At 39.8% G+C, this 21,298-nt stretch overlaps 2 protein-coding genes across 3 annotated transcripts; both read left to right on the top strand.

The window, feature by feature from the left end:
• Window positions 1–4,617: 4,617 nt before the first annotated feature.
• Window positions 4,618–10,352, top strand: LOC119657585 (peptidoglycan-recognition protein 2-like). Of its 2 annotated transcripts, none has more exons than XM_038064564.1 (4): window positions 4,618–4,795; window positions 9,619–9,826; window positions 9,932–10,050; window positions 10,114–10,349. In XM_038064564.1, exons 1-4 carry the CDS (start codon window positions 4,732–4,734, stop codon window positions 10,299–10,301), a joined length of 579 nt encoding a protein of 192 aa, XP_037920492.1. In that variant the 5' UTR covers window positions 4,618–4,731; the 3' UTR covers window positions 10,302–10,349. The 2 variants fall into 2 exon arrangements, with proteins under 2 accessions (XP_037920492.1, XP_037920493.1); XM_038064565.1 differs by having other exon boundaries at window positions 4,653–4,755; window positions 10,114–10,352.
• An 8,895-nt stretch (window positions 10,353–19,247) lies between these two features.
• Window positions 19,248–20,334, top strand: LOC119657333 (peptidoglycan-recognition protein SA-like). The gene is made up of 4 exons (XM_038064202.1): window positions 19,248–19,445; window positions 19,513–19,726; window positions 19,791–19,909; window positions 20,021–20,334. Exons 1-4 carry the CDS (start codon window positions 19,394–19,396, stop codon window positions 20,209–20,211), a joined length of 576 nt encoding a protein of 191 aa, XP_037920130.1. The 5' UTR covers window positions 19,248–19,393; the 3' UTR covers window positions 20,212–20,334.
• The last annotated feature ends 964 nt before the right edge of the window (window positions 20,335–21,298 follow it).

A 21,298-nucleotide genomic window follows, 5' to 3' on the forward strand; every position in this document is an offset into this window, starting at 1 on the left:
TGACGAGTTTCTCTTCCAAGGATGCCAACATGATATCTTTAGGGCTTTTAGTTTACGAAGTGCAAATAGTAATGTTACTACAAATATTCCTTAACGTATCTGCCGTTATATTAGTTTTTTGCTATTGCTATATGAGCTTCCTTACCCAAATTAATAAGCAAACATAGTTTTGACTAGTTTTGGATTTTGCTAAAAAAATTAAATTTCAAATTTTTGATGAGAATTGAGAATTGCAAGTGCAAGATGCAAAGGTGACGAACAATTATATTCTAGGGAATTAACGGATTCCCTTTGAACTCGGAGTTTTTTCGGGACCGCAGGATAAAATTTCAACAGTTTTCATTGGGACTTTCCTAACAATTTTCATCTTAGGCAAAGAATCTCTCTTTAGGACCCTAATTAACATCCGTTTTTGCACTCTATGTAATAAGACAATCGAGCCAATTTCAGCTTACAAATACCGCTTCACTCGAAACGTCTCACCATAGGGTCACAGCCTTTACTCTACAAGGCAATGATCTTGTCAGTCCGTATGTATGTTTCTTGACCGCGTTTGACAGAAGAGTGCCAAGAATGTTTCGCCTAATACATGAGGATGGATGATTCCGTAGCCTACGGAAGGACGCAATTGATGAGCGATGCCACGACCGTCTGGTTGTGCATAAAATCTGGCTCAATAGGTTCCGATGGTCAGTTCACTCAATCATGGGATGGTATAAGGACATTATCTATGGTGACAAAGAAAACGTGGCGGACCCTGCCTGAGATAGAGTGATTGTGTAGGCCACGACGTCAGATAGCTTTTAGGGATATCGAATTGGTGGACCTCGGCCCAAAACCGGGATGTCTGAAGTTCCTTACTAAGGCCGGCCTTGACTGGATACTGGTTGTTGCGCGGTTGTTGATAATGGTGATATAATAACGGTATAGTTTATAAAATTCATGTAGCTGTAATGTAATGTAATGATGTAACCCACAAATTCTATTTCACTTTAGGATTTGATGTTCTACCACAATGGCAAAGCCACGAAGGCTGTCTTGGGTGATACCCACAGGGAAGGGTTTTCTCACATTTGTTATGGCTCCTAGTAAAGGACATAAAGGTCTTTGCGTAATAGTTATCGTCAAGTTAGCGGACACAGAATGTGACCCGCTTGATAGTAACTCTGGTAATCTAAAATTGGTGCTTCCGAAGCGGACACATAGTGAATGCCAGGAAGACTGGACTACCCATATTATCGGGCGTGGAAATCCAACTGGTACAAATAGTCAACTATTTTGGAGTAACATACATCTCGACTCGAAGGTAACGTGGAAGCACCATATCCAGGAACAATATCAGAAATCTCTCATATCGTTCTAGTGCTGTAGGATTGAAATACGTAAAACCTACAGACTTTCATCGCGATCGAATTCATTGGATAATTAATATCCCTAATGAAACCTATTTTTATGTATGGATATCGGTATGGAGGTTATTTCGGAGCCTAGGCACCGTATAGTGATTTTTTCAGATTTTTGGATTGGGTAGTTTCTGATCACTTTCGACCCCACGCACTCCCCACGGACAGACGGACAAACAGACTGCAAACCGATTTTGATAAGGTTTTGTTTTACGCAAAACTTTAAAATATATATATCACGCAGTGCAGCAGTTGTAGAGGTATCACCATCTATAAGATATTCTCCGCTATCTTGCTAAGTCGGATAGCCCCATACGCCCAGAATATCATTGACCCATGCTAAAGAGATTTGATACGAGGCAAATCAGCAACTGATCACATTTTCTCTATGCGGTAAGCGATGGAAAAACTATTGGAATATGGTCATCAGTTGCACCATCTTTTCATCAATTTTAAAACCACTTATACCCAGCATACCCAGGGTAAAACTATACACGACCATGATAGAATTCGGTATCCCAAAAAAATTGATAGGACTCACTAGGCTGACCAGTGAAGACCTCGGTGTTTAACGTAGGTACCTGTCTTGAGACTTAATCCTACGGCCCTCTTCAGGCGCGGATTGATTTTGTGACCACAATCAGAGCCCCGTTAGACAAGCAGAACGGTACCAGTCTATTTCAAAAGCATGGCTTGGTATTCATACTGGTGGATGCGAGCATCACCTAAATCTCTACCGAACTATGGAGTACGGCACTCGTGTTGATACGCAACACCACGTCGAGGCCCGAAGGTCTCTTCTCGCTTGAGCACAACCACAGCTCCCATGAAACTCCCACAAGGGGGCCAACCGCAACCAACTGAGCTATATTCAGATATGACAGGAATTCTCCTGAAGTATAAGAGTCCAGGGACTACCTCGGTTCCCATGGTACCAGTATACCCCTGGTAAGGTTTCGTGACCGAAGCCACTTCAGATGAGTCCCCGTGCAGACTCGGGTCTGATCGCCCTTGTTAGACCTTGGAGCATTCGCCTACTGCATCACGGCCGGCAAGCCAATGCGATACAGCGACAGGGTTGCCGCCCCGTCTTCCTCCCCGCCACCTCAGAGCACCTGACTAGGAGAACACTTTCAGGATCACTTTCAAGACCATTCAATATCAACGACGGTTTAAGATAAGGCCTATCAAGTGTCCTCTTTAGCCTGGCCCTGTAGAGAGTGATCCGTGATGCTGGGGTAAATGCGAGGAGTACGATCCTCTTTAAGTCCATCCAACTACTGGCCCATGCTGACAATATCGACATCATGGGAAAAACCACCCGAGATGTACAAACTGCCTTCATCCAGATCGAGCGGGCGGCGCGAGATTTTGGGCTGCATGTCAATGAAGGCAAGACAGAATATATGGTGACAAGGTCAGCACCAAAAACCAACCAACAACATCAAATCGCACTGGTCAAACGGGAAGAATGAAGATAGCAGACTACAACTTTGAGATGTTGAAAGTTTTCCTATCTAGGGTCAAAAATCACAACCGATAACAGCTATGACGATGAAATCCGCGCTCGATTCTTGACCGCCAACAGAGCCTATTTCAGCTTACAAAAACTATTCTGGTCGAAACGTCTCACGATAGGGTCAAAGCTCTTACTGTAAAAGACAATGATCTTGCCAGTCCTCCTGTATTCCTCGGAGACTTGGGTTCTTAGGAAAAAAAACTGCTAACTCTTGGCTGCGTTCGAGAGGAGCATCCTCCAAAGAATTTTTGGCCTCCTACATGAGGATGGACGATTCCGTAGCCTACATAACGACGATATTTATGAGCGATACCATGACCGTCAGGTTGTGGATAAAATCCGGTTCAACAGGTTGCGTTGGGCGGGTCACTTAATCCGTATGGATGAGGATGATACAGCCTGGAAAGTCTGTAAGGGCAATATCTAAGGTAGAAAAAGAAGACGAAGTAAGTCCTGCCTGAAATGGACCTCGGCGCAAAACCCAGATGTCTGGAAGTCTTTATTAAAGCAGGCTTAAATTGGATATTGGTTGTTGCGCCGTTGATTATGATGATGATAACGCATTACAGCCCTTTAGACTCTTTCCTCTACTATAGTCCTAGGTTTAGGCTAAGTTTTCTATTTTCTTCTCATTCTGGGAGCATAAATGAGTAATAGTGAAAAGAACATATTCTTTTTAAGAATTGCGAAGACTGGACCAAATGGGGAGCAACTTACTCCCTCTTTTTTTGGTCCACAGACCCCTCGTGTAAGGCTTAGCACCCAAACTTTCAAAATCGCCGCACTCCTGCCCTGGTAGCAGCGTGATCGAAGCGGCTTGCAGATGTAAAGTGCTCCTTTATATAATTCGCAGAACACGAGGGGTCCGTCGACCGGTCCGACATCAAATGCGGACTTAGGACCCGGCAATTCTTAAAAAATATGTTCAGTTTTGGCTAAGCTTTGGTCCAAAGTACGGGCGGATTTACGCTCAATATAATTCGTAGTCATGTTGGTTTCTGTGAAATATATATATATATATAAAGCACTTAACATCTGCGAGTCGCTTCGGTCACGTTGCTCCCAGGGCACGGGTGAGGCAGCGTCTGACGATTTCCCTTTGCACTGGTAAGAAACCTTAAAGCCGTCATCGCCTAACATAATAAAAAGAATTTCGACTTTTATACAGATATGCATGCATGAAAACAATCATTTCCCACTTCTTGCTTTATCCGGAAATTGTACCCCTTTTGTGGCGAAAATCATTAAAATTATATTTCTACCCTAAAAAAACCTGTGAAATACCATAAATATTTCAAAGATAAAAAGGTTGTTTGCCAAGAACAAATAGCCGAGGTTAACTGTTCGGCCATTGATTTTTGAATAATCAGTTTCTTAGCTTCAAAGAAAGCTTTGCCAAAGTTCTCTTTGATGTAACAGAGAAGTATGTATTTTATGGATATACGCATATGTGCAAATTGTGTGATGTAGTTCTCATTATTTATCTAGACTCTATAAAGATAATACCAATTATACACCCAAAATTATTATGATTGTTTATTGGAAGAGAATGGTTCTAGAATTCTGCTAGGCGGTTATACTTATCGAATTTTTAGATAAAACCAGTATAGGCTTATATGTAAACGATTAGGTAACTTTTTGTAAGGTTTGAAACGAGTATATAAAGAAAGAAAACTACGGGGAACCATCATTTAGAATAATAGTTTTGTTCCGGAGTGGTGTATCTAATAATAGCATTGGAGCTGGTTATATCTTTTAATTATAAGAAAAAAATTATAGTAAATATTTGATTCACAGTACGAGTATAGTATGTCCGGAGTCAAGGCTGCATTGGTGATTTGCTCAATTTTAACAATATTCAATGTGGGTGCTGGTGAGTTTTGTGATGCGGCATATAAGGCAGAATGGTGAAGTGTGGAGCCTTTTAGAAAAGCTAAAGATACACCTCCATCAACTTAAGCAAGAAATATTTCAATTTTGTCGACTTCAATATGATAAGGTTGCAAGTAATGCAAGGTTGCGTGTAATGTTGGTTTATAAGATGCTGTATCAGCAAATTATAAACATGGTCCAAAAGCATATCTGTTTTAATTTTTATTTCAAACATTATATTAACAATAAATCTTTAAGAATGAATCACATTTATGAGATATTCTGGGGAGTTCTTTGCTATTCTTATTTCGGTTGAAAACATTTTTTTTTGTTTAATTATTGCGTTGTAGTTTTTTGAGATTTGATGATTCAATACATTTTGGTATTGACGCTCAAGATTTTAGATGCACCATAGTATAAAAGATTATTCAAATTTTCTTTTATGCCACTCCAAATATTTGTAAATACATCAACGAGAAAGTTAATGGAGGGTCAGTTTGCAAATAAGAGCAGAAATTTTGGGTTCATAGATAAGGAATCTAATTATACATAAGTCTTTACTTCATTCTAAATTACGTTCGCTATATTCAAAGAGCCATTTGTGCCTTTTTTATTTACAAGTAAACATATGAACATTAATCTAAATATTGCTATATACACAAACTTAATCGGTGTTGATTAATTCTTTGGTTTGCTTAGAGCATTACACCCATTATCATTCCAATTATGTACGTAATATTTGGCATTGAAGCATCTAACATATGCAACGTATTAAATTTTGAAATATGAGATGTTTGCCCATAATTTCCGTGTTTGGATCTTTGCATTCATTCACTTATCTATAGTTGTCAATTAAGAGTACGAGCTTTTTGCGTGCATTTAGGTGTGCATCTCAGGGAGCAGATTGGGTCGGAACGCAAGACTGTGCATCACCTTGGCAGTATCTCGTATCTCCCGTAGTTGGTGTTTACGAGTGGTAACCTGTTAGGGGAGTTTGGTTGGTTGACAGCCTTGGTGACCATGTCCAAGCCTGTCAACCAATCAAACTCCCCTAAAAGATTGCCAGTGGTAAACACTAACTGCGCATAGGAACCGGACTGTGCTGGAGCTAACCCGAATGCTAGCTGTTCGGCGAGGGCCGAGGTTTTTGGCTTTCAAATATTACTTCTATGTCAGGAAAAAAAGATTTTATCATCTGCCTTATAATTATTCTGTTAAGGGGAAGTCGCACCGCGTCCTTAAAGAACTATTGTGCCCCCTTTACTACTATTAATCATAGTTGTTAAAGAAAGCCTATAAGTTTTAGTATATTCCCTACATCCAAATCTCTAGTGTTTTTTCCATCCAGAAAGCCAGGGTGTTTCCCGCTCCCTTGCGGTTCAGAACATGTTGTATCTCTGTTTCCGATGTGTTGTCGAATGCTCCTTCGATATCCAAAAACGTACACAGTGTTATTTCTTCTGTTTCTATGGCATTCTGTAGTATATCCGTCAGTTCATACAGAACAGTTTCAGTTGACCGTCGTGCCCGGTAAGCGTTTTAACACTGATGTAGGGGATTAAGCTTTAGAACCTGGCAACTTGGTTAGGCAAACTGGTTTGAAAGATTTAGTGTGGAAAGGCTCCTTTTTACCCGGCTCGGAATAAAGAAAACTATTGCCCATCAACGGCGCAACAACCAGTATTCGGTCTAGGCCTGCCTTAATAAGGAACTCCAGACATCCCGGTTTTGCGCCGCGGTTCACCAATTCAATATCCCTAAAAGCTGTCCAGCGTTCTGACCTACGCCATCGCTCCGTTTCAGGCAAGGCCTGCCTCGTCTTCTTTTTCTACCATAGATATTGCCCTTATAGACTTTATGGGTGGAATCATCCTCATCCATACGGATTAAGTAACCCGCCCACCGTAACCTATTGAGCCGGATTTTATCCACAACCGGACCGTCATGGTATCGCTCATAGATCTCGTCGTTATGTAGCCTACGGAATCGTCCATCCTCATGTAGGATGTCAAAAATTCTTCGGAGGATTCTTCTCTCTTATAAACAACCCAACCCAAAAATCTGAAAAAAATCATAGTGGTCCGTGCGGATGATATCCAAAGGCTCCAAAATACTCCCCGTTACGATACCTGCGCAAATAAAGTTAATGATAGTATATTATTATATTTTGAAAATTTACATTTACGTGGATTTAAAAGAGGGGGTTCCCCATACATCGAAAGGGGGAGATGTAAAATTTTTTTTCATCCAATGTAATGTGTGGTATCAAATAAAAGGTCTCGATTAGTACTTTCCGCAACTGATATTAATTTTGACGTAAAATGCGCGACGTAAAAGCCAAAATGTGGACACTTAAAGTGAGCCAGGACTGACTTTCGAAAATTATCAGAATCAGCTCGGTGCGCCTATATGAAATCTAGGCCCCAAAATATGTTCCATTCCGATATCTGCTCAAATAAACAGTATATTACCAACTTTTAGAAATTGACTAAAGAAACCCCATTAAGTTCATCCTAGGAGTACTACACCGGTATAGGGGACGGTATCGTGCAACGCGTGCCAAGCTTCATGGAAACCCGGCTACAAGTGTCAAAGTTATAGCAGTTCAAACCTATCAATTTCGCACGAATTTACTGTATCCTAAGGCAAGCAAATAAAACGCTGACGTCATAATTAATGGGAATAATTAACATTCGAGTGAAATATAAAATTGCATTCATGAGCAATCTACTTATCCCCAGCTCTTTTTAAGGTTTTGTGTGAAACATAACCTTTTTCGAGTCGAGTTACCATGAAAGCCCCCCTTAAATTCATCCTGGAAGTTCAAAATTTGGTACCGTTATAGACAATAATATAATCCACACAAAGTTTGAAAGAAATCCAACTATTATTAACAAAATTATAAAAGGTCAAAATTGTGCATTTCACGTGAATTGATCGCACTCTAATACGAGTATGACGTGGTCATTATATAAAGTGACTCATATGAACCGCGGAGTTGGAATTTGAAGCCATATGAAGGAATATTTAGAACTTTTAGGTATATACTAATGGGAAAACGTGTATAGGAAATTTCCCACACAAGATGAACACAAAATCTTTATACCCGAAGCGCCCAGCTTCCGGCTTGTTTATATTTGTTACAGGTTAACGTCTTCACATTTACTAATAATATTGAACTCCTAGTGTGGAGCATATGAGGTTTGCTGTTATCAATGAAGTGCTTTCCAGATCAAATTATTTATATAAATGCCTTTTTAAAAAGGGGCAAATTTAATTTTTAACTATATTTATATCTGAAGCGCTTAGCTTCCGGTTTTTCGACTTGTTTTATATTTCATTGATCTCAGAAAGAGATTCTGTCTTGCTTAAGAGATTAATTAAGCTTAGAAGGGTGTTTGTTTTTGTTTTTTTCCTAATTTTTAAATGTCTGAAGTATAAACTGAAACCCGGAAACCGGAAGGTCGGCGCTCAGGTATGAAAGGTTTTCCCCAAAAATGTGGTAATGTACTATTATTAACTTAATTTGATATGCAGAATATTTTGAGGCCTGGACACCATATAGAGATTTTTCGGTTGGGTAGTTTCTGAGAATGGATCCGTTAAAGAAATCATCACTTTCCATCCCTCCCACTCCCCGCCTTTCTAACAAATGTCAAAACTAAGACCGGCATCAAAAAGTACTAAAAGCGACTTTTTATTTGATACCTAACATGACTATATTCGGTGAAAAAAAAATGTATACCCCCTTTTGCTTGTATGGGGGCTATCCCCCCCCCCCCCCCCCAAATCACTCATTGCATGTCTGGGCGACGTTCACAGCTTCCTCCTTTTCACCAAATTTCGTGTCAGTCGGTATAGCCGTTTCTGAGAAAAGTGCGTGTGACAGACAGATAGACAGACAGACGGACCGACAGACATTGAACCGATTTTAATAAGGTTTTGCAAAACAAAACTCTCAAAGAACTCAAATTCTAAGACTCTAAGTAATATGTTAAGTGAATACGTGATAAAAGATTTATAATGAAGTTAATATAAATTTGATTTGTATTTAAAACAAGCCGGGATACCGAAAGTTGGGCGCTTGGGGTATAAAGGTTTTGTGATCATTTTATGTCAGCAACTCTCTCTATGCACTGTTTTTCATTCGTACATAGCTAAAAATGCCAAATATTTCTTCATTAACTACTAAACTCCAGATACACATATGTACATTCATTTCAAAGACGTAAATGTTGTTCTAATCCTAAATAAACAAAAGTTTCCCATTGAATCTGACGTAACTCGTCACGATGTATTTCTACTTTACTCTGTGCACAAAAGCATCCATACGTACATATAAGTCCATCTTATTGAACACAAACCGCAAATTTTATTAGGACATATATATATGTGCTACAGATGCCTGTCTCCAGTAATTGATAGTGATATTCAAATAATTAAAAAAAGCTAGAAAAGAAAAACGAAAATGTGCCCATGGACCGCCGTTCATATAAGTTCGCTTTATGTGATGATGACGTCATACACGTCTTAGAGTGCAATTATAACTTTGTTAGTATTAATTGGATTTCATTCAAACTTTCCAAAGTTATGCCTTATTATCTCTTATACCAATGCCAAATCCTGTACTTCTAAGATGAAATTAAGGGAGTTCTAGGGTGAATTTCTAAAATGTAGCAATTATTAACTTTAGCTGAGCAGATATCGGAATGGGATGTATGTATTTTGAGACCTAGATTTCGCATAGAAGAATAGAGATTCTACTGAGTACATTGAATTACTGCTGTACCTTTTAAAAAAGCTTTTGTGTTTTTATTATTTTAGAGTTAGATTGTCCAGAAATAATTACCAAAGAGGAATGGGGAGGAATGCCTGCTAAAGCCGTATATTATCAAACTATTCCAGTTAGATATGTCGTTATCCACCACACAGCAACCAGGAAATGTAACAGTCAAAGTAACTGCTCAAGTAAAGTAGCCAGTATCCAACGACGCCATATGAACGACAAAGAGTGGCATGATATAGGCTATAAGTATGTTTTGAAATTACGATTAGTTTCCGAAGGTTTAGAATGATATGCGAGTTTTTCCATCCTGATTATGCGTGAAACCCAAAATATAATTTTTCTACATTGCAGCTTCTTAATTGGTGGAGATGGAAACATCTATGAAGGAATAGGATGGAATAAGAGAGGGGCTCATACTAGTGGTTTCAATGATAAATCCATCGGCATTGCATTCATCGGCAATTTCAATGGTGAGGCATTCCTTGAAAATTAGTTCTGTAAGTAACTCATTTTCGATTGTCAAATTGTTTCAGAGGAAGCACCAAAGAAGAAGTCTTTGAACGCGGCAAAGGCTCTTCTTTCTTGTGGAGTGAGCAACGGGTACCTGAGTGAAAGCTATCGATTGATTGGAGCACGTCAGGTGAGGAAGACTAGTAGCCCTGGATCCATGCTCTATGACGAAATACAAGAATGGGACAACTGGGTACCAAAAATTATCTAATAACGATTCAATTTCGAAAAAATGTTCTTCTTATCAGTATTATTTATTTGAACTTCTTTTGAAATTGTGTTAGGTTCCAATAAAGTTTATTTTTAATTTATAAGGTCTACAAAGTTATAGCTGACAAATCTTAAGCTAGAACATCAATTAGTAACGTAACGAAGACACCTTGCAGAAAAGAAAAATGTCCTAACTCCGTACAGATTAATTAATTACTTAAAGAACTTTAGCAAGGAAACGAAATCCTCAAGAGAGCAACTCTGACTAGTTCACCCCCAGTGGAGTGCAGCAGCTCCAGTATAAATGAGACAATAGGATACCACACTGTTGAAGAAGAACTGGCTAGGGGACTGCAGACAAGAGCAGTGCCTAAGAAAAAAAATGGTAGAATCGTTACCGGAAATTATAGGGCGAATTCCCATGAAAATCGTTAAGGCGGAAAACGCAACGAAATTGAAAGTGCATTCATTGCGGCCATTAATGCGACCTACCTATCTACTGCGTTGGTCTTTCCATTCATCGGTTGATGCTAGAAATTTGAGAATTGAGAAATTTGAGTGGTAGAGGACACTCATCTTGAATGCGAGAATTGCAAGGATATTTGCATGGTTCCTACCGTCGTTTCTTGAAAAGCGTCAAAGCTTGATCTGCAGAGAGCAGGCTAGTTTGCGTTCTATATCCCTTTGCACTGAATACGTGAATATCCTTCGATTCAGCTTGGAGATGCGTGTTTAGATGTTTCCTGGTCTTCATCGATTTCGAAAAAGTTTTCAATAATATGAATAGGGAATGCACCTGAAATACTCTACTCAGAAGGAAGAAATTCTGTAGAGCTCGAGGATCTAGTAATTGCTATCAGAGTAGCATATAATGGCACAAAATGTCACATGCTGCATCGAGATGAAATCTTTGGAGAGTTTAGATTCAAAAATCTGGAAATGCAAACACCACAAACATCAAGTAGACGTTGTTTCCCTCCAATCTTCCATTTGTGCTGTTAAATGGAAACAACACAAAAAATTGTTACTCAAATCATCCAAACCTTCGTTAACACCTGTTTCTGCCATGTCATCGATGTACTCTCCCTCGACACAATTTGGAACAAAAAGATGCATCGGTGTATGGACCAGTTACCGATTGATGTATTGATTAAAGGGCTGCAGTGGGTAGATCACATAAACATAATGATAAGTGTATAATGGTAAGCTCCAATAAACTTTAAAGAATGCTTTCTGCGAAGTTTCCCGGAGTTCTGGATTGACTGGTAGCGCCTAAAATTTGACGAAAATATTGAATTGAAGGGGAACTCGATGCGCCCATCGCCCTTATAATGTTATGACCATTCAAACTGAATTTTCAAACCTTATCCCGCGAGGAGGAGAAAATGGAGAAAAAGGTTCTTTTTTTTTAACCTCTTTAAAGGACAGTGGCGATCACCATCCCTTTACACGATAGTATTTAATTTTGAGCAGTACCCCCCAGTGATGTCCTCTCTCTCAAATTCCCTCCGTCTAATGGGGGGTATTTTGATATCATCATGGTAAAGTTGGGTTTGCCAACCATACCCCCGGAAACTAAGAGTGTAAAGTTGTTAGAGTAATTATCCTCTCAATGTCGAAGGGGGCTACAGAGGGGGCATCCCCTTATCCTCCTATCCCTACCAATAAAAATACAGATAGATGAAATACCATTTTAATGGCATGTTATTCGTACCGTTTCCAACTTGTAACTAATGTTTGAACAAAATTTCACTAAGTGTATGGGAAATACAATTACACTACGCAGCGTTGCGCATCACTCCGTTGCGCAATTTGTTTGACAGGGTATGGGCCCTATTAGGGCTCCTCACTCCCTAAAAAGGAATCATTTTGTTTTTTATTTTTGTTCTAACCGTAAAATTTTAATTTTAAAGGTAACATTTTTAAAATGATACCCTGGTTTACATGTTTAACACTAAAATAACTTCTTTTGTTTTTTTCACTGAATGTTGGAAGATTTTATCTCTGTATTTTGTTGAACACATATTCCCGCGTCAATATTTTTATGGTCGAGGCACTGGAAGCACTTTTAACAAAGAAAAGTAAATATTGGTGATATACAAATTGCTTTGTATTTTAAATAATATTGAATAACTGTTTAGTAATTTGGTTATAAACGGGAGCTAGCATTATAAAGTTGTACATGTGTTTTTCCAATTTAAAATAAATTGCAGCGGGGTTAACTCAGGAATGTATTAAAAGTAATATTTCAAAATCAATAAAAATTGAGGAAAAGAACCTAATTACTTTTAACATATTGTAGAGTAGGTGGCTTTGCAGCATGTACAAAATTTCATTGGCCTTGTCCAGTGACGATCTGATGAGGGAATGCTTTTATTAATATGCAGCATTTCTTCTTATTCTCACGTTTTAGCACCTCTTTGCTTCTCCAATACACTCTTTCCTTTTTCGTAATTCGCATCCTGACATTAGCTCATATTAAATGTAATTATAATGAGCTTACCGTGAATACATAGAACAACCTATAAAGGGAAATCAAGAAACTTATGACGAGGCTAGGCGAATAACAAAACGGTCGTGCAAGAAAAAACAGAAAATTCAACAATGACAGAATATAAAAGAAAGAAGAAAAACGGGATGAAAAATAAAAATGTACAAGCCGCACACGCGGCGTACGAGGCTATAGGCCGCAACAAGTTTCTGTAAGGATGACCAAGGAAACATTCTAGGCAACCCCGAAGAAGATAAATGGAATACTTTAAGAAGCTGCACAACCCTGTGGATGCACCAGTGAGAAGTACAGCTTTGACAAACCCGGAAGTTATAAACAACACAGTCGAAGCTTCCTCTATTGAAGAGGTGAAAGCAGCGCGCGACCAAAAACTGAACAAGGACCCGGAATTCGATGATATTGAGGGGAGGAAATTGCCCGGATAATCTCCTCCATAAACTTATTTTAAAAATTCAGACAAGTGAAAAATCACCTGACGACTGGCGCAAGAATGTAATTTGTCCTATACGTAAAAAAGGAGACAAACTTACCTGTGACAACTACAGCGGCATTTCATTGTTATGCACGTCCTACAAGATTCTGACGAAAATCATCCAAGCTAGATTAGGGCCATATACAGACAAATTAATTGGTAAATACTAATGTGGCTTTCGGAAAGGACGATCCACGGAGAAATTTTCACGGTCCAATAAAAAGGACGAAGTTCAGTGACGAATTATGATGACCAATAAATCATACTACTCAGTCCTACGGATAATGAAAAGTAAAAGGATGCACAGGAAAAATAAGCTCCGAATCTCGATATAGAAGGACGGGAATGGCAAAGGCGTTGGTTGTCATGATTTTAGTTTCGCTGAACAGCTCAGTGTTAAGGATAAGATTCAGACGCCTTTCAAATTCCCCCCAGCAACAAAGATTTAATGATTGCCACAGCGAGCGAGGTATTTGTAGACGTCGCCCGAATATATACCCTCAATTTGCATGTTATTGTGGCTGTATCCATTGTTGTGAGTATATTTTCCCCGAACAATTGTTTTCATGCGACATTTCTCCAAACTCAACTCCATGCCTATATCCCTACTGAACGGAATGGTGATGTCCAGCAAAGAGTGAAGTTGGTTTTCGTCTTTGGCATACAATTTGATGTCGTCAATATACATTAAATGACTGTACATTTTGACAATATGCCATGTTTGACTTGGAACTCGTATGGGTTAGTGGATTCAAAGCCCAACAAAACCACAGTGGGCTTAGAGAGTCGCCTTGGAAGATGCCATGCCTGATTGGTATCCTTCCTGATGTTTGTGAGGATACCGATAGCTTTGTGCTCCAATTCTTCATCACTGTTCTGAGAAGAAGAACGACATTCGGGTTGACTTTGTACAAGAGTAACACTTGTAGTAACCACATGTGCGATATGGGGTTAAAGGCTGATTTATAATCGATGTAGGCTGTCGAGATATTTCGTTTTTTGTGGACAGCCTGCTTTACAGCTACCGTATCGATTATATGCTCTTCTTTACAGCCTCAGGAGCCTATTGCGCATCCTTTTTGCTCCTCAGCTATCAGTTTATGAACATCAAGATATTTTGAGACATTCGCTCACAAAACTGAAGTGAAGATATTGTAGATGGTAGGAAGACAAATAATTGGTCGACATTTTGAAGGGCAAGCGGCACCCTGTTCCTTGGGATGAAAAAAGTGATCCCTTGGTGAAAAATTCTGGAACCAATTTAGGATCGGGAATCATCTGATTAAAATGATTTTCCAATAACCTGTGAGTGCTCTTGACCTGCTTCAGCCAGCAGAATGTGAATCTTGTCACCTCCTGGCGCCTTCCAATTACCTGCCTTTTCAAGGGCTGTTTCTACGTCGACTTCAGTTACGTCAGGGATAGTAATTTCGGGGGGGCCTCGCATGAACACATAAAGGGTGGGAGCCACGCCGCTTCTAAATTGCAATGTTTTCGCTCCAAATACTTCTCCGGAAGTATTCTGCCTGAGCCAGGTTGAGGTTACTTTCCCTACCTGATTTAGCGAGATTTTTAAAGAGTCCCCGTTGGTTTTGGAAGAACAAGGTGTCCTTCGCTGAAAGCTGTTTTGACACCTTCGGATGCGATTGGAGCATACCACAAATTTCTGCTTCAGCATCTCGAGGATTTCTTCGATTGGCGCATCATTGGAGAGATGGTATTTTCCAAAGATGGATTTTCAAGGAGTGCTTGCGCGACACGGTCAATCTCCCTTCTCAACTTTTCGACTCTATTGTTGAGCCAAAATACCCAGAACGATAAAGCCCTCCTGCGAATACCTCTGTTATTCGCGTCAAGGTGTTGATTATGAAGACGAATAACCGTGGCAACTGAAACGGAGACCAGGCTGTGAATCTCTGTAGCAGTAATCTTGCTGGCTAAACGATCTGTCAAAATTCTGTCAACGGCATGATGTTAGTAGTTGCCGAAGTAAACTTTAGTTTTGGGATCTTTGGCTTAGCGTCTGGGAGAATCTCAGTATATTTTGTGAATCCGACCTGGAATGCTATCACCCGGTACTGATCCGGAACATGACTCAGTTCCGGAAATCGATTTATGACCGCGTCATGTAGTCGGTGTCTGTACCCTGTTGTAAAGTTTGTAAAGTTTGACTAACAAGTTTGTTAGCACTGATGAAGGGAACAAGTGGTTCCCGAAATATCGGTGTTTGCAAGAATAAATACCCACACCAACGAAAAAGAAACAACAAGTTTTTATTACTTTTATGAAAATATATGCCGATTATTCGAAAAACCGAGATGTAGATTTGACCCGAGCTATTATAATATGTGTTATCCAAGGAATGAGTCTTTATTTGGACCAAGTTCTCCCGATCAGGTAGTTTTCCCGGGGGTTAAGACAAACTGAAGCAAAAGTTCATTACATATCTCCTACTTTTACCAAAATAGTATGGCTAGGTATTTGACACGATGATGAAATTTTCCAGGGAAATGGACTATTTCAAATATGTTCAAGTTTTTTCGTCAATATGCAATCGGAATGGAATTTAGGAAATTCAAAACAGGCGAAGGTGCTAAAATATGCTTGGTAAAAAAAAATGCATAGAATTTCTCATCATGAGAATAACGAAACGAAATGATCTGCATATAGTTATACCACAGATTCTGCAGGACCCTACGCATTTGGATTTAAGTATGCATATTATTGTATGTTACAATTTTTCATTTTTTACATTTCCATCAAACAAATATTACTGAAAACTTAAATTAAGGGGGTGAAGTTTTTCTTCGCTTTTTTAGAAATTTTTTGGGAAGAACTGGATAAAGTTACAAATATGAATTTTTCACCATATATTTATTAATATCTTCAGCATGCATAGTAATTTTTCCAGCACGATAGCATCATTCGTTATTGAAATACAGAGCAACTTATACACCCATCTCCGAAAAAAATATGTTTTTCTGCTGCTAGATGGCGCTGTTATCATCTTAAAGAAAAAATGTAAGCGGACTTAACCACAGTCCGTAAACTAGGATTATTAACAAATATTGAATATGTAGAAATATGTTCTAAATAAGTCGTCAAAATTTCAAAGAATTTCGTTGTATAGATTTTGCGCTATGCTGGCAGCAGATTTTGAACATGCAGTTTCGAGAAAAACACTTTAAAAAGTGGAATGCGATTTTTAACCATGAAATCTTAACTGACCATTAATCTGCTATACCTAGTCCATAACCCTTAGGTTTCTAGAAGAAATACATGTAAACCCTTATGATTTTAGCGAAGTCATTGGAACGTCATTTGGACCGATAAATATGTGTTTTATTAAGGCGATTGGCATAAACCGGCTGGTTTGACGATGAAGGTAAGCTAACAACGGAACGGAAGAATGCCGCATACCGTGTAATGTTGCATTCTCAAGGAACACGGGTACGTGCAGAGACTTATCACAAACTCCGTCGAGCGGAGAAGCGACTTCACAGACGGAAAATGGAACCCTGGGAGAACCAACAAGTCTGTGAACTAGAAAAGTACACGAAGCAACCGCACCAGTCCCGGAAGTTTTACCAACAAGTCAGCAGGATGAAGCCTTACACACCTCGATGCTCATCCTGCCGAGATAAAGAGGGAAATCTGATTTCCGACAGAATGGGCATATTGGAGCGATGGGTTCAGTACTTTGATAAGCTACTGAACCACCAGAACACCGGCGAGTTGAAGGCTAAAAAATCATAAGTCGCCAGGAGCCGATGGAATTACAGCCGAATTGGTTAAATATGGAGACGACCAGTTGGGGGTATGGGATAGCGAATCAATGCCTGACGATTGGCAACGAGGCATTATCTGTCTCATACATAAAAAGGGAGATATCACACAGTGCAGCAATTATAGAGGTATCACGTTGCTGAGTAAAATCTATAAGATATTCTCCGCTATCTTGCTAGGCCAGATATCCCCATACGCCCAGAACATCATTGGCCCATACCAAAGAAGCATCACTCCCGGCAAATCAGTAACAGATCAGATTTTCTCTGTGCGACAAGCGATGGAAAAACTTTTGGAATATGGACAACAGTTGCACCATCTATTCATCGACTTTAAAGTCGCCTATTATAGCATAGCCAGGGTAAACCTGTACACGGTCATGAGAGAATTCGGTATTCCGACGAAATTAATAAGACTGACTAGGCTGACCCTGACCAATGTTCGAGGCCAGATAAAAGCAGCAGCATCACTATCGAGACCATTCGACTTCAACAACGGTCTACGACAAGGGGATGCTCTATCATGCGTCCTCTTTAACCTGGCCCTCGAGAAAGTGATCCGTGATGCTGATGTAAATGCAAGAGGTACGATTCTCTTTAAGTCCACCCAACTACTGACCTACGCTGACGATATCGACATCATGGGAAGAACCACCCGAGACGTACAAACTGCCTTCGTCCAGATCGAGCTGGCGGTGCGAGATCTTGAGCTATACATCAATGAAGGGAAGACAAAATATATGGTGGCAACGTCAGCACCCAAAACCAACCAACTAACAACATCAAACCGCACGGTTCAAACGGGAAGAATAAGGATAGGAGAATCCAATTTTGAAACCGTTGAAAATATCTTGTATCCAGGGTCGAAAATCACAATCGATAACAGCTACGATGATGAAATCCACGCACGGTTGTTGTCAGCCAACAGAGCCTATTTCAGTTTGCAAAAACTGTTCCGCTGGAAACGTCTCACCATAGGGTCAAAGCTCTTACTGTACAAGACTATGATTTTGCCAGTCCTCATGTATTCCTTGGAAACTTGGGTTCTCAAGAAAAATTGCGAACTTTTGGCCGCGCTCGAGAGAAGAATCCTCCGAAGAATTTTTGGCCCCTTATATATGTAAGGGCGGACGATTCCGTAACCTACATAACGACGAAATATATGAGCGATACCATGATCGTCCGGATGTGGATAAAATCCGGCTCAATAGGTTACGATGGGCGGGTCACTTAATCCGTATGGATGAGGATGATCCAGCCCGGAAAGTCTATAAGGGCAATATCTATGGTAGAAAAAGAGAACGAGGCAGACCCTGCCTAAGATGGAACGATGGCCAGGACGCCAGAATTGGTGGATCTCGGCACAAAACCGGGATGTCTGGAGTTCATTATTAAGGCAGGCCTACACCGGATACCGGTTGTTGCGTCGTTGATGATGATGTGACATTTTACCTGTTTAACACGGCAATTTCCGAACGACCGCGAATATCAAAAAATCACCTTGCCCATATATTGCACACTATATCTAGATACAATCGATGTCCAAAAAAAAAATCAATTCTTCGGATCAGATACACGGGATGACCTCCTTACATTTCCACATATAGTGCGTATTTAAAATATTTTTTTCCCCTAAAAAAGAAAAGAAAAATTTTGTAGAAAGCCCGCCTTACTAGGGATTGATTTTCTACAAGCTTCCCCCAAAATAACACCTCATTTAAAAAATTCACTATCACCGAAGATGAGCAGAAAAAACCGAATTCGCACGCAGCTTTTGGGGGCAAAGCTATTTATTCCAATTTGTTATTGTATGTGCTCCTGAAATGCGTACCGTGATTCAGACAGTGGTAAACTCCGGGGGAATCTAAAAGTTGTTGGTACTCTAATATAAGTAAAATTCCCGTCATATCAGTTCCAATTTTTACAATTGTTCCGATTGTCCGGAAGTTTATGTTAACTAAACCAAAGCGCTCGCATTACTCAATAACAGAAAAGGGAAACAACCTATTCAAACGTTCTTGTAACACTAATCGACTTGTTATTGCCAAATGGGGTTTTATCAGTTTTATTTGGTGTACAATCCAGAGTTAATTTTTGCAAAAAATCCAGACAAAGGTCTCTTTTCATACAAGTGGACGCTCTCTTTGAAAGTTAGTATATATAGCAGTGCGTATTTTGTACAGATCTTTAAGACTCTTCCCAGCACTGCGAGTAACCATCTATGGTCTACGCAAGAAAGTTTCATTGATACTTACCAGTTCCATTGAAGAAAGCTTGAGTTAGTCAGAGTTCGTCGCTAGTTCGTCAGGTTACTGCTCCTAAACATGATAGCCAAAACTATCGCGATTTTTCTGCTTGCCGTTAGTGCGAGTGCAGGTAGTGCTTAATCCCATTCTGATATCGCTATCCTCCGACAATTACCAAATTTCTTCTAAATTTCCAGAAAGAGATGAAACTTGCCCGGGGATAAAATCGAGGAACAACTGGGGCGCCAGGACTCCCACGACCGTCACCTACCAGACCTTTCCCGTCCCCAATGTGATAATCCACCACACAGTCACGCCCGTTTGTACAACTTTCAGGTCTTGTGCAACTCAAGCAAAAAGCATTCAGCGTTATCACCAGACGTCGAAAAAATGGCCAGACATTGCGTATAAGTAAGTAGGAATAGATTTAGCGCTTGTTATCGGCGAATCATTAAACGTTTTCGATTATCTGCAGCTTCCTGGTTGGAAATGACGGAAATGTTTACGAAGGCGTAGGTTGGCATAAAGTAGGAACCCACATGTCAGGATATAATAAAAATTCGATTGGAATTGCCTTTATTGGTGATTTTAATGGTGAGTAATGAATTTGTTAAAATTATATCAAGTGCTCCTGCGGTTGACCTTAGCGCAGTCAGTCAGTTGCTTGTGCTTCCTCTAGTAAAATTTGAAATGAAATAATTGCAGACAAACTTCCTTCACGGGCAGCCATGAAAGCGGCAAAGGATTTGATACAATGTGGGGTGCAACTTGGTGAAATTAGCGTTGATTACGACTTATACGCAGCAAGACAACTTCAGAGTACTGAAAGTCCTGGATTAACACTCTACGCTGAGATTCAAGACTGGGATAACTGGAAGGCCACACCAAACAAATAGAACATATATGTCTATATATATATAACAGTATACTTTTATTTATAATTTTATTTATTGTATTTATTCCTATTGAGTAACTATTATGGGTTGTATTGTTTCTAATAAATGCGTTTGTGTTCAAAACTTTACTTTACTTTAATACTCCTTGTGAGCTAACCGACTGTGATCATGATGGCAGAATAAGCCCTGTCGCCACCTTGCTAAGCAACACAAGACCATCTACCAACGTCGGGAAGAGAACTCAGCGGAGGTGGCTACTCGTGAAAAATGGCGACATGCACTGAATGAGTGGTAATTTTTCTGAGAAAACGAGGCAAGAGGTGGATGGACTTCACTTTGAAAACTTAGGCCTGTGGTTAAACCAAAAACATGGTTAGATTGATTATTTCCTTTTCCAACTTCTAAGCAACTATGGAGACTTTCAGGCGTACTAGGCAAGATTGGGAGGACAAAATCCTTTGACTATGTGTTTTACAATGGGATGGTGAACGACGCCGATTACATTGAAAGGATGGACAGACACTCTGATGGGTTATCTTTACTAATTTTAGGTCGCTGAATTTGACCGAAATTGAAGCGAAATCGATAAATTTCGTCTAATCTGCTCATTTCACAGCGAAGAATTCCAACTTGTAGCCTAAAATTACAGCAAAATAATGATAAAGACTATGTCCTACGAAAAACAGCTTTGGAGATCCGAGGGGGTGAAAAAAGCGGGGTCAGGGGGTATTTTTTATCAAAAAAGACCTATAAAAATCAGCATTCTTCGCGCCTAAAAACGGGACAAATTGCACCAACTGGTCCTCTAGGTTGGGGGTTGGGTAGGACTGACAAACCCTACACGGAAAACCGAAGTTACGAACCTGCAACAGGAGCCGCGGACTCGACGGATTACACAACGACGAATCCGGCAACGGCAAAGGATGAATCATTTGCGCATTTTCTCATGGAACGTGCATTCCCTGTACAGAGATGGGGCTGCCAAGCAATATAGGGCTGATGTAACAGCGTTTCAGGAGATGCGTTGGACAGGGACCGGTTTCCTGGAGAAGAGTCACTATACCATATATTATAGCGGTCATGCAGT

This window comes from Hermetia illucens, chromosome 5 (genome assembly GCF_905115235.1).
Source record: "Hermetia illucens chromosome 5, iHerIll2.2.curated.20191125, whole genome shotgun sequence".
Taxonomy (NCBI): Eukaryota; Metazoa; Arthropoda; class Insecta; order Diptera; family Stratiomyidae; genus Hermetia; species Hermetia illucens.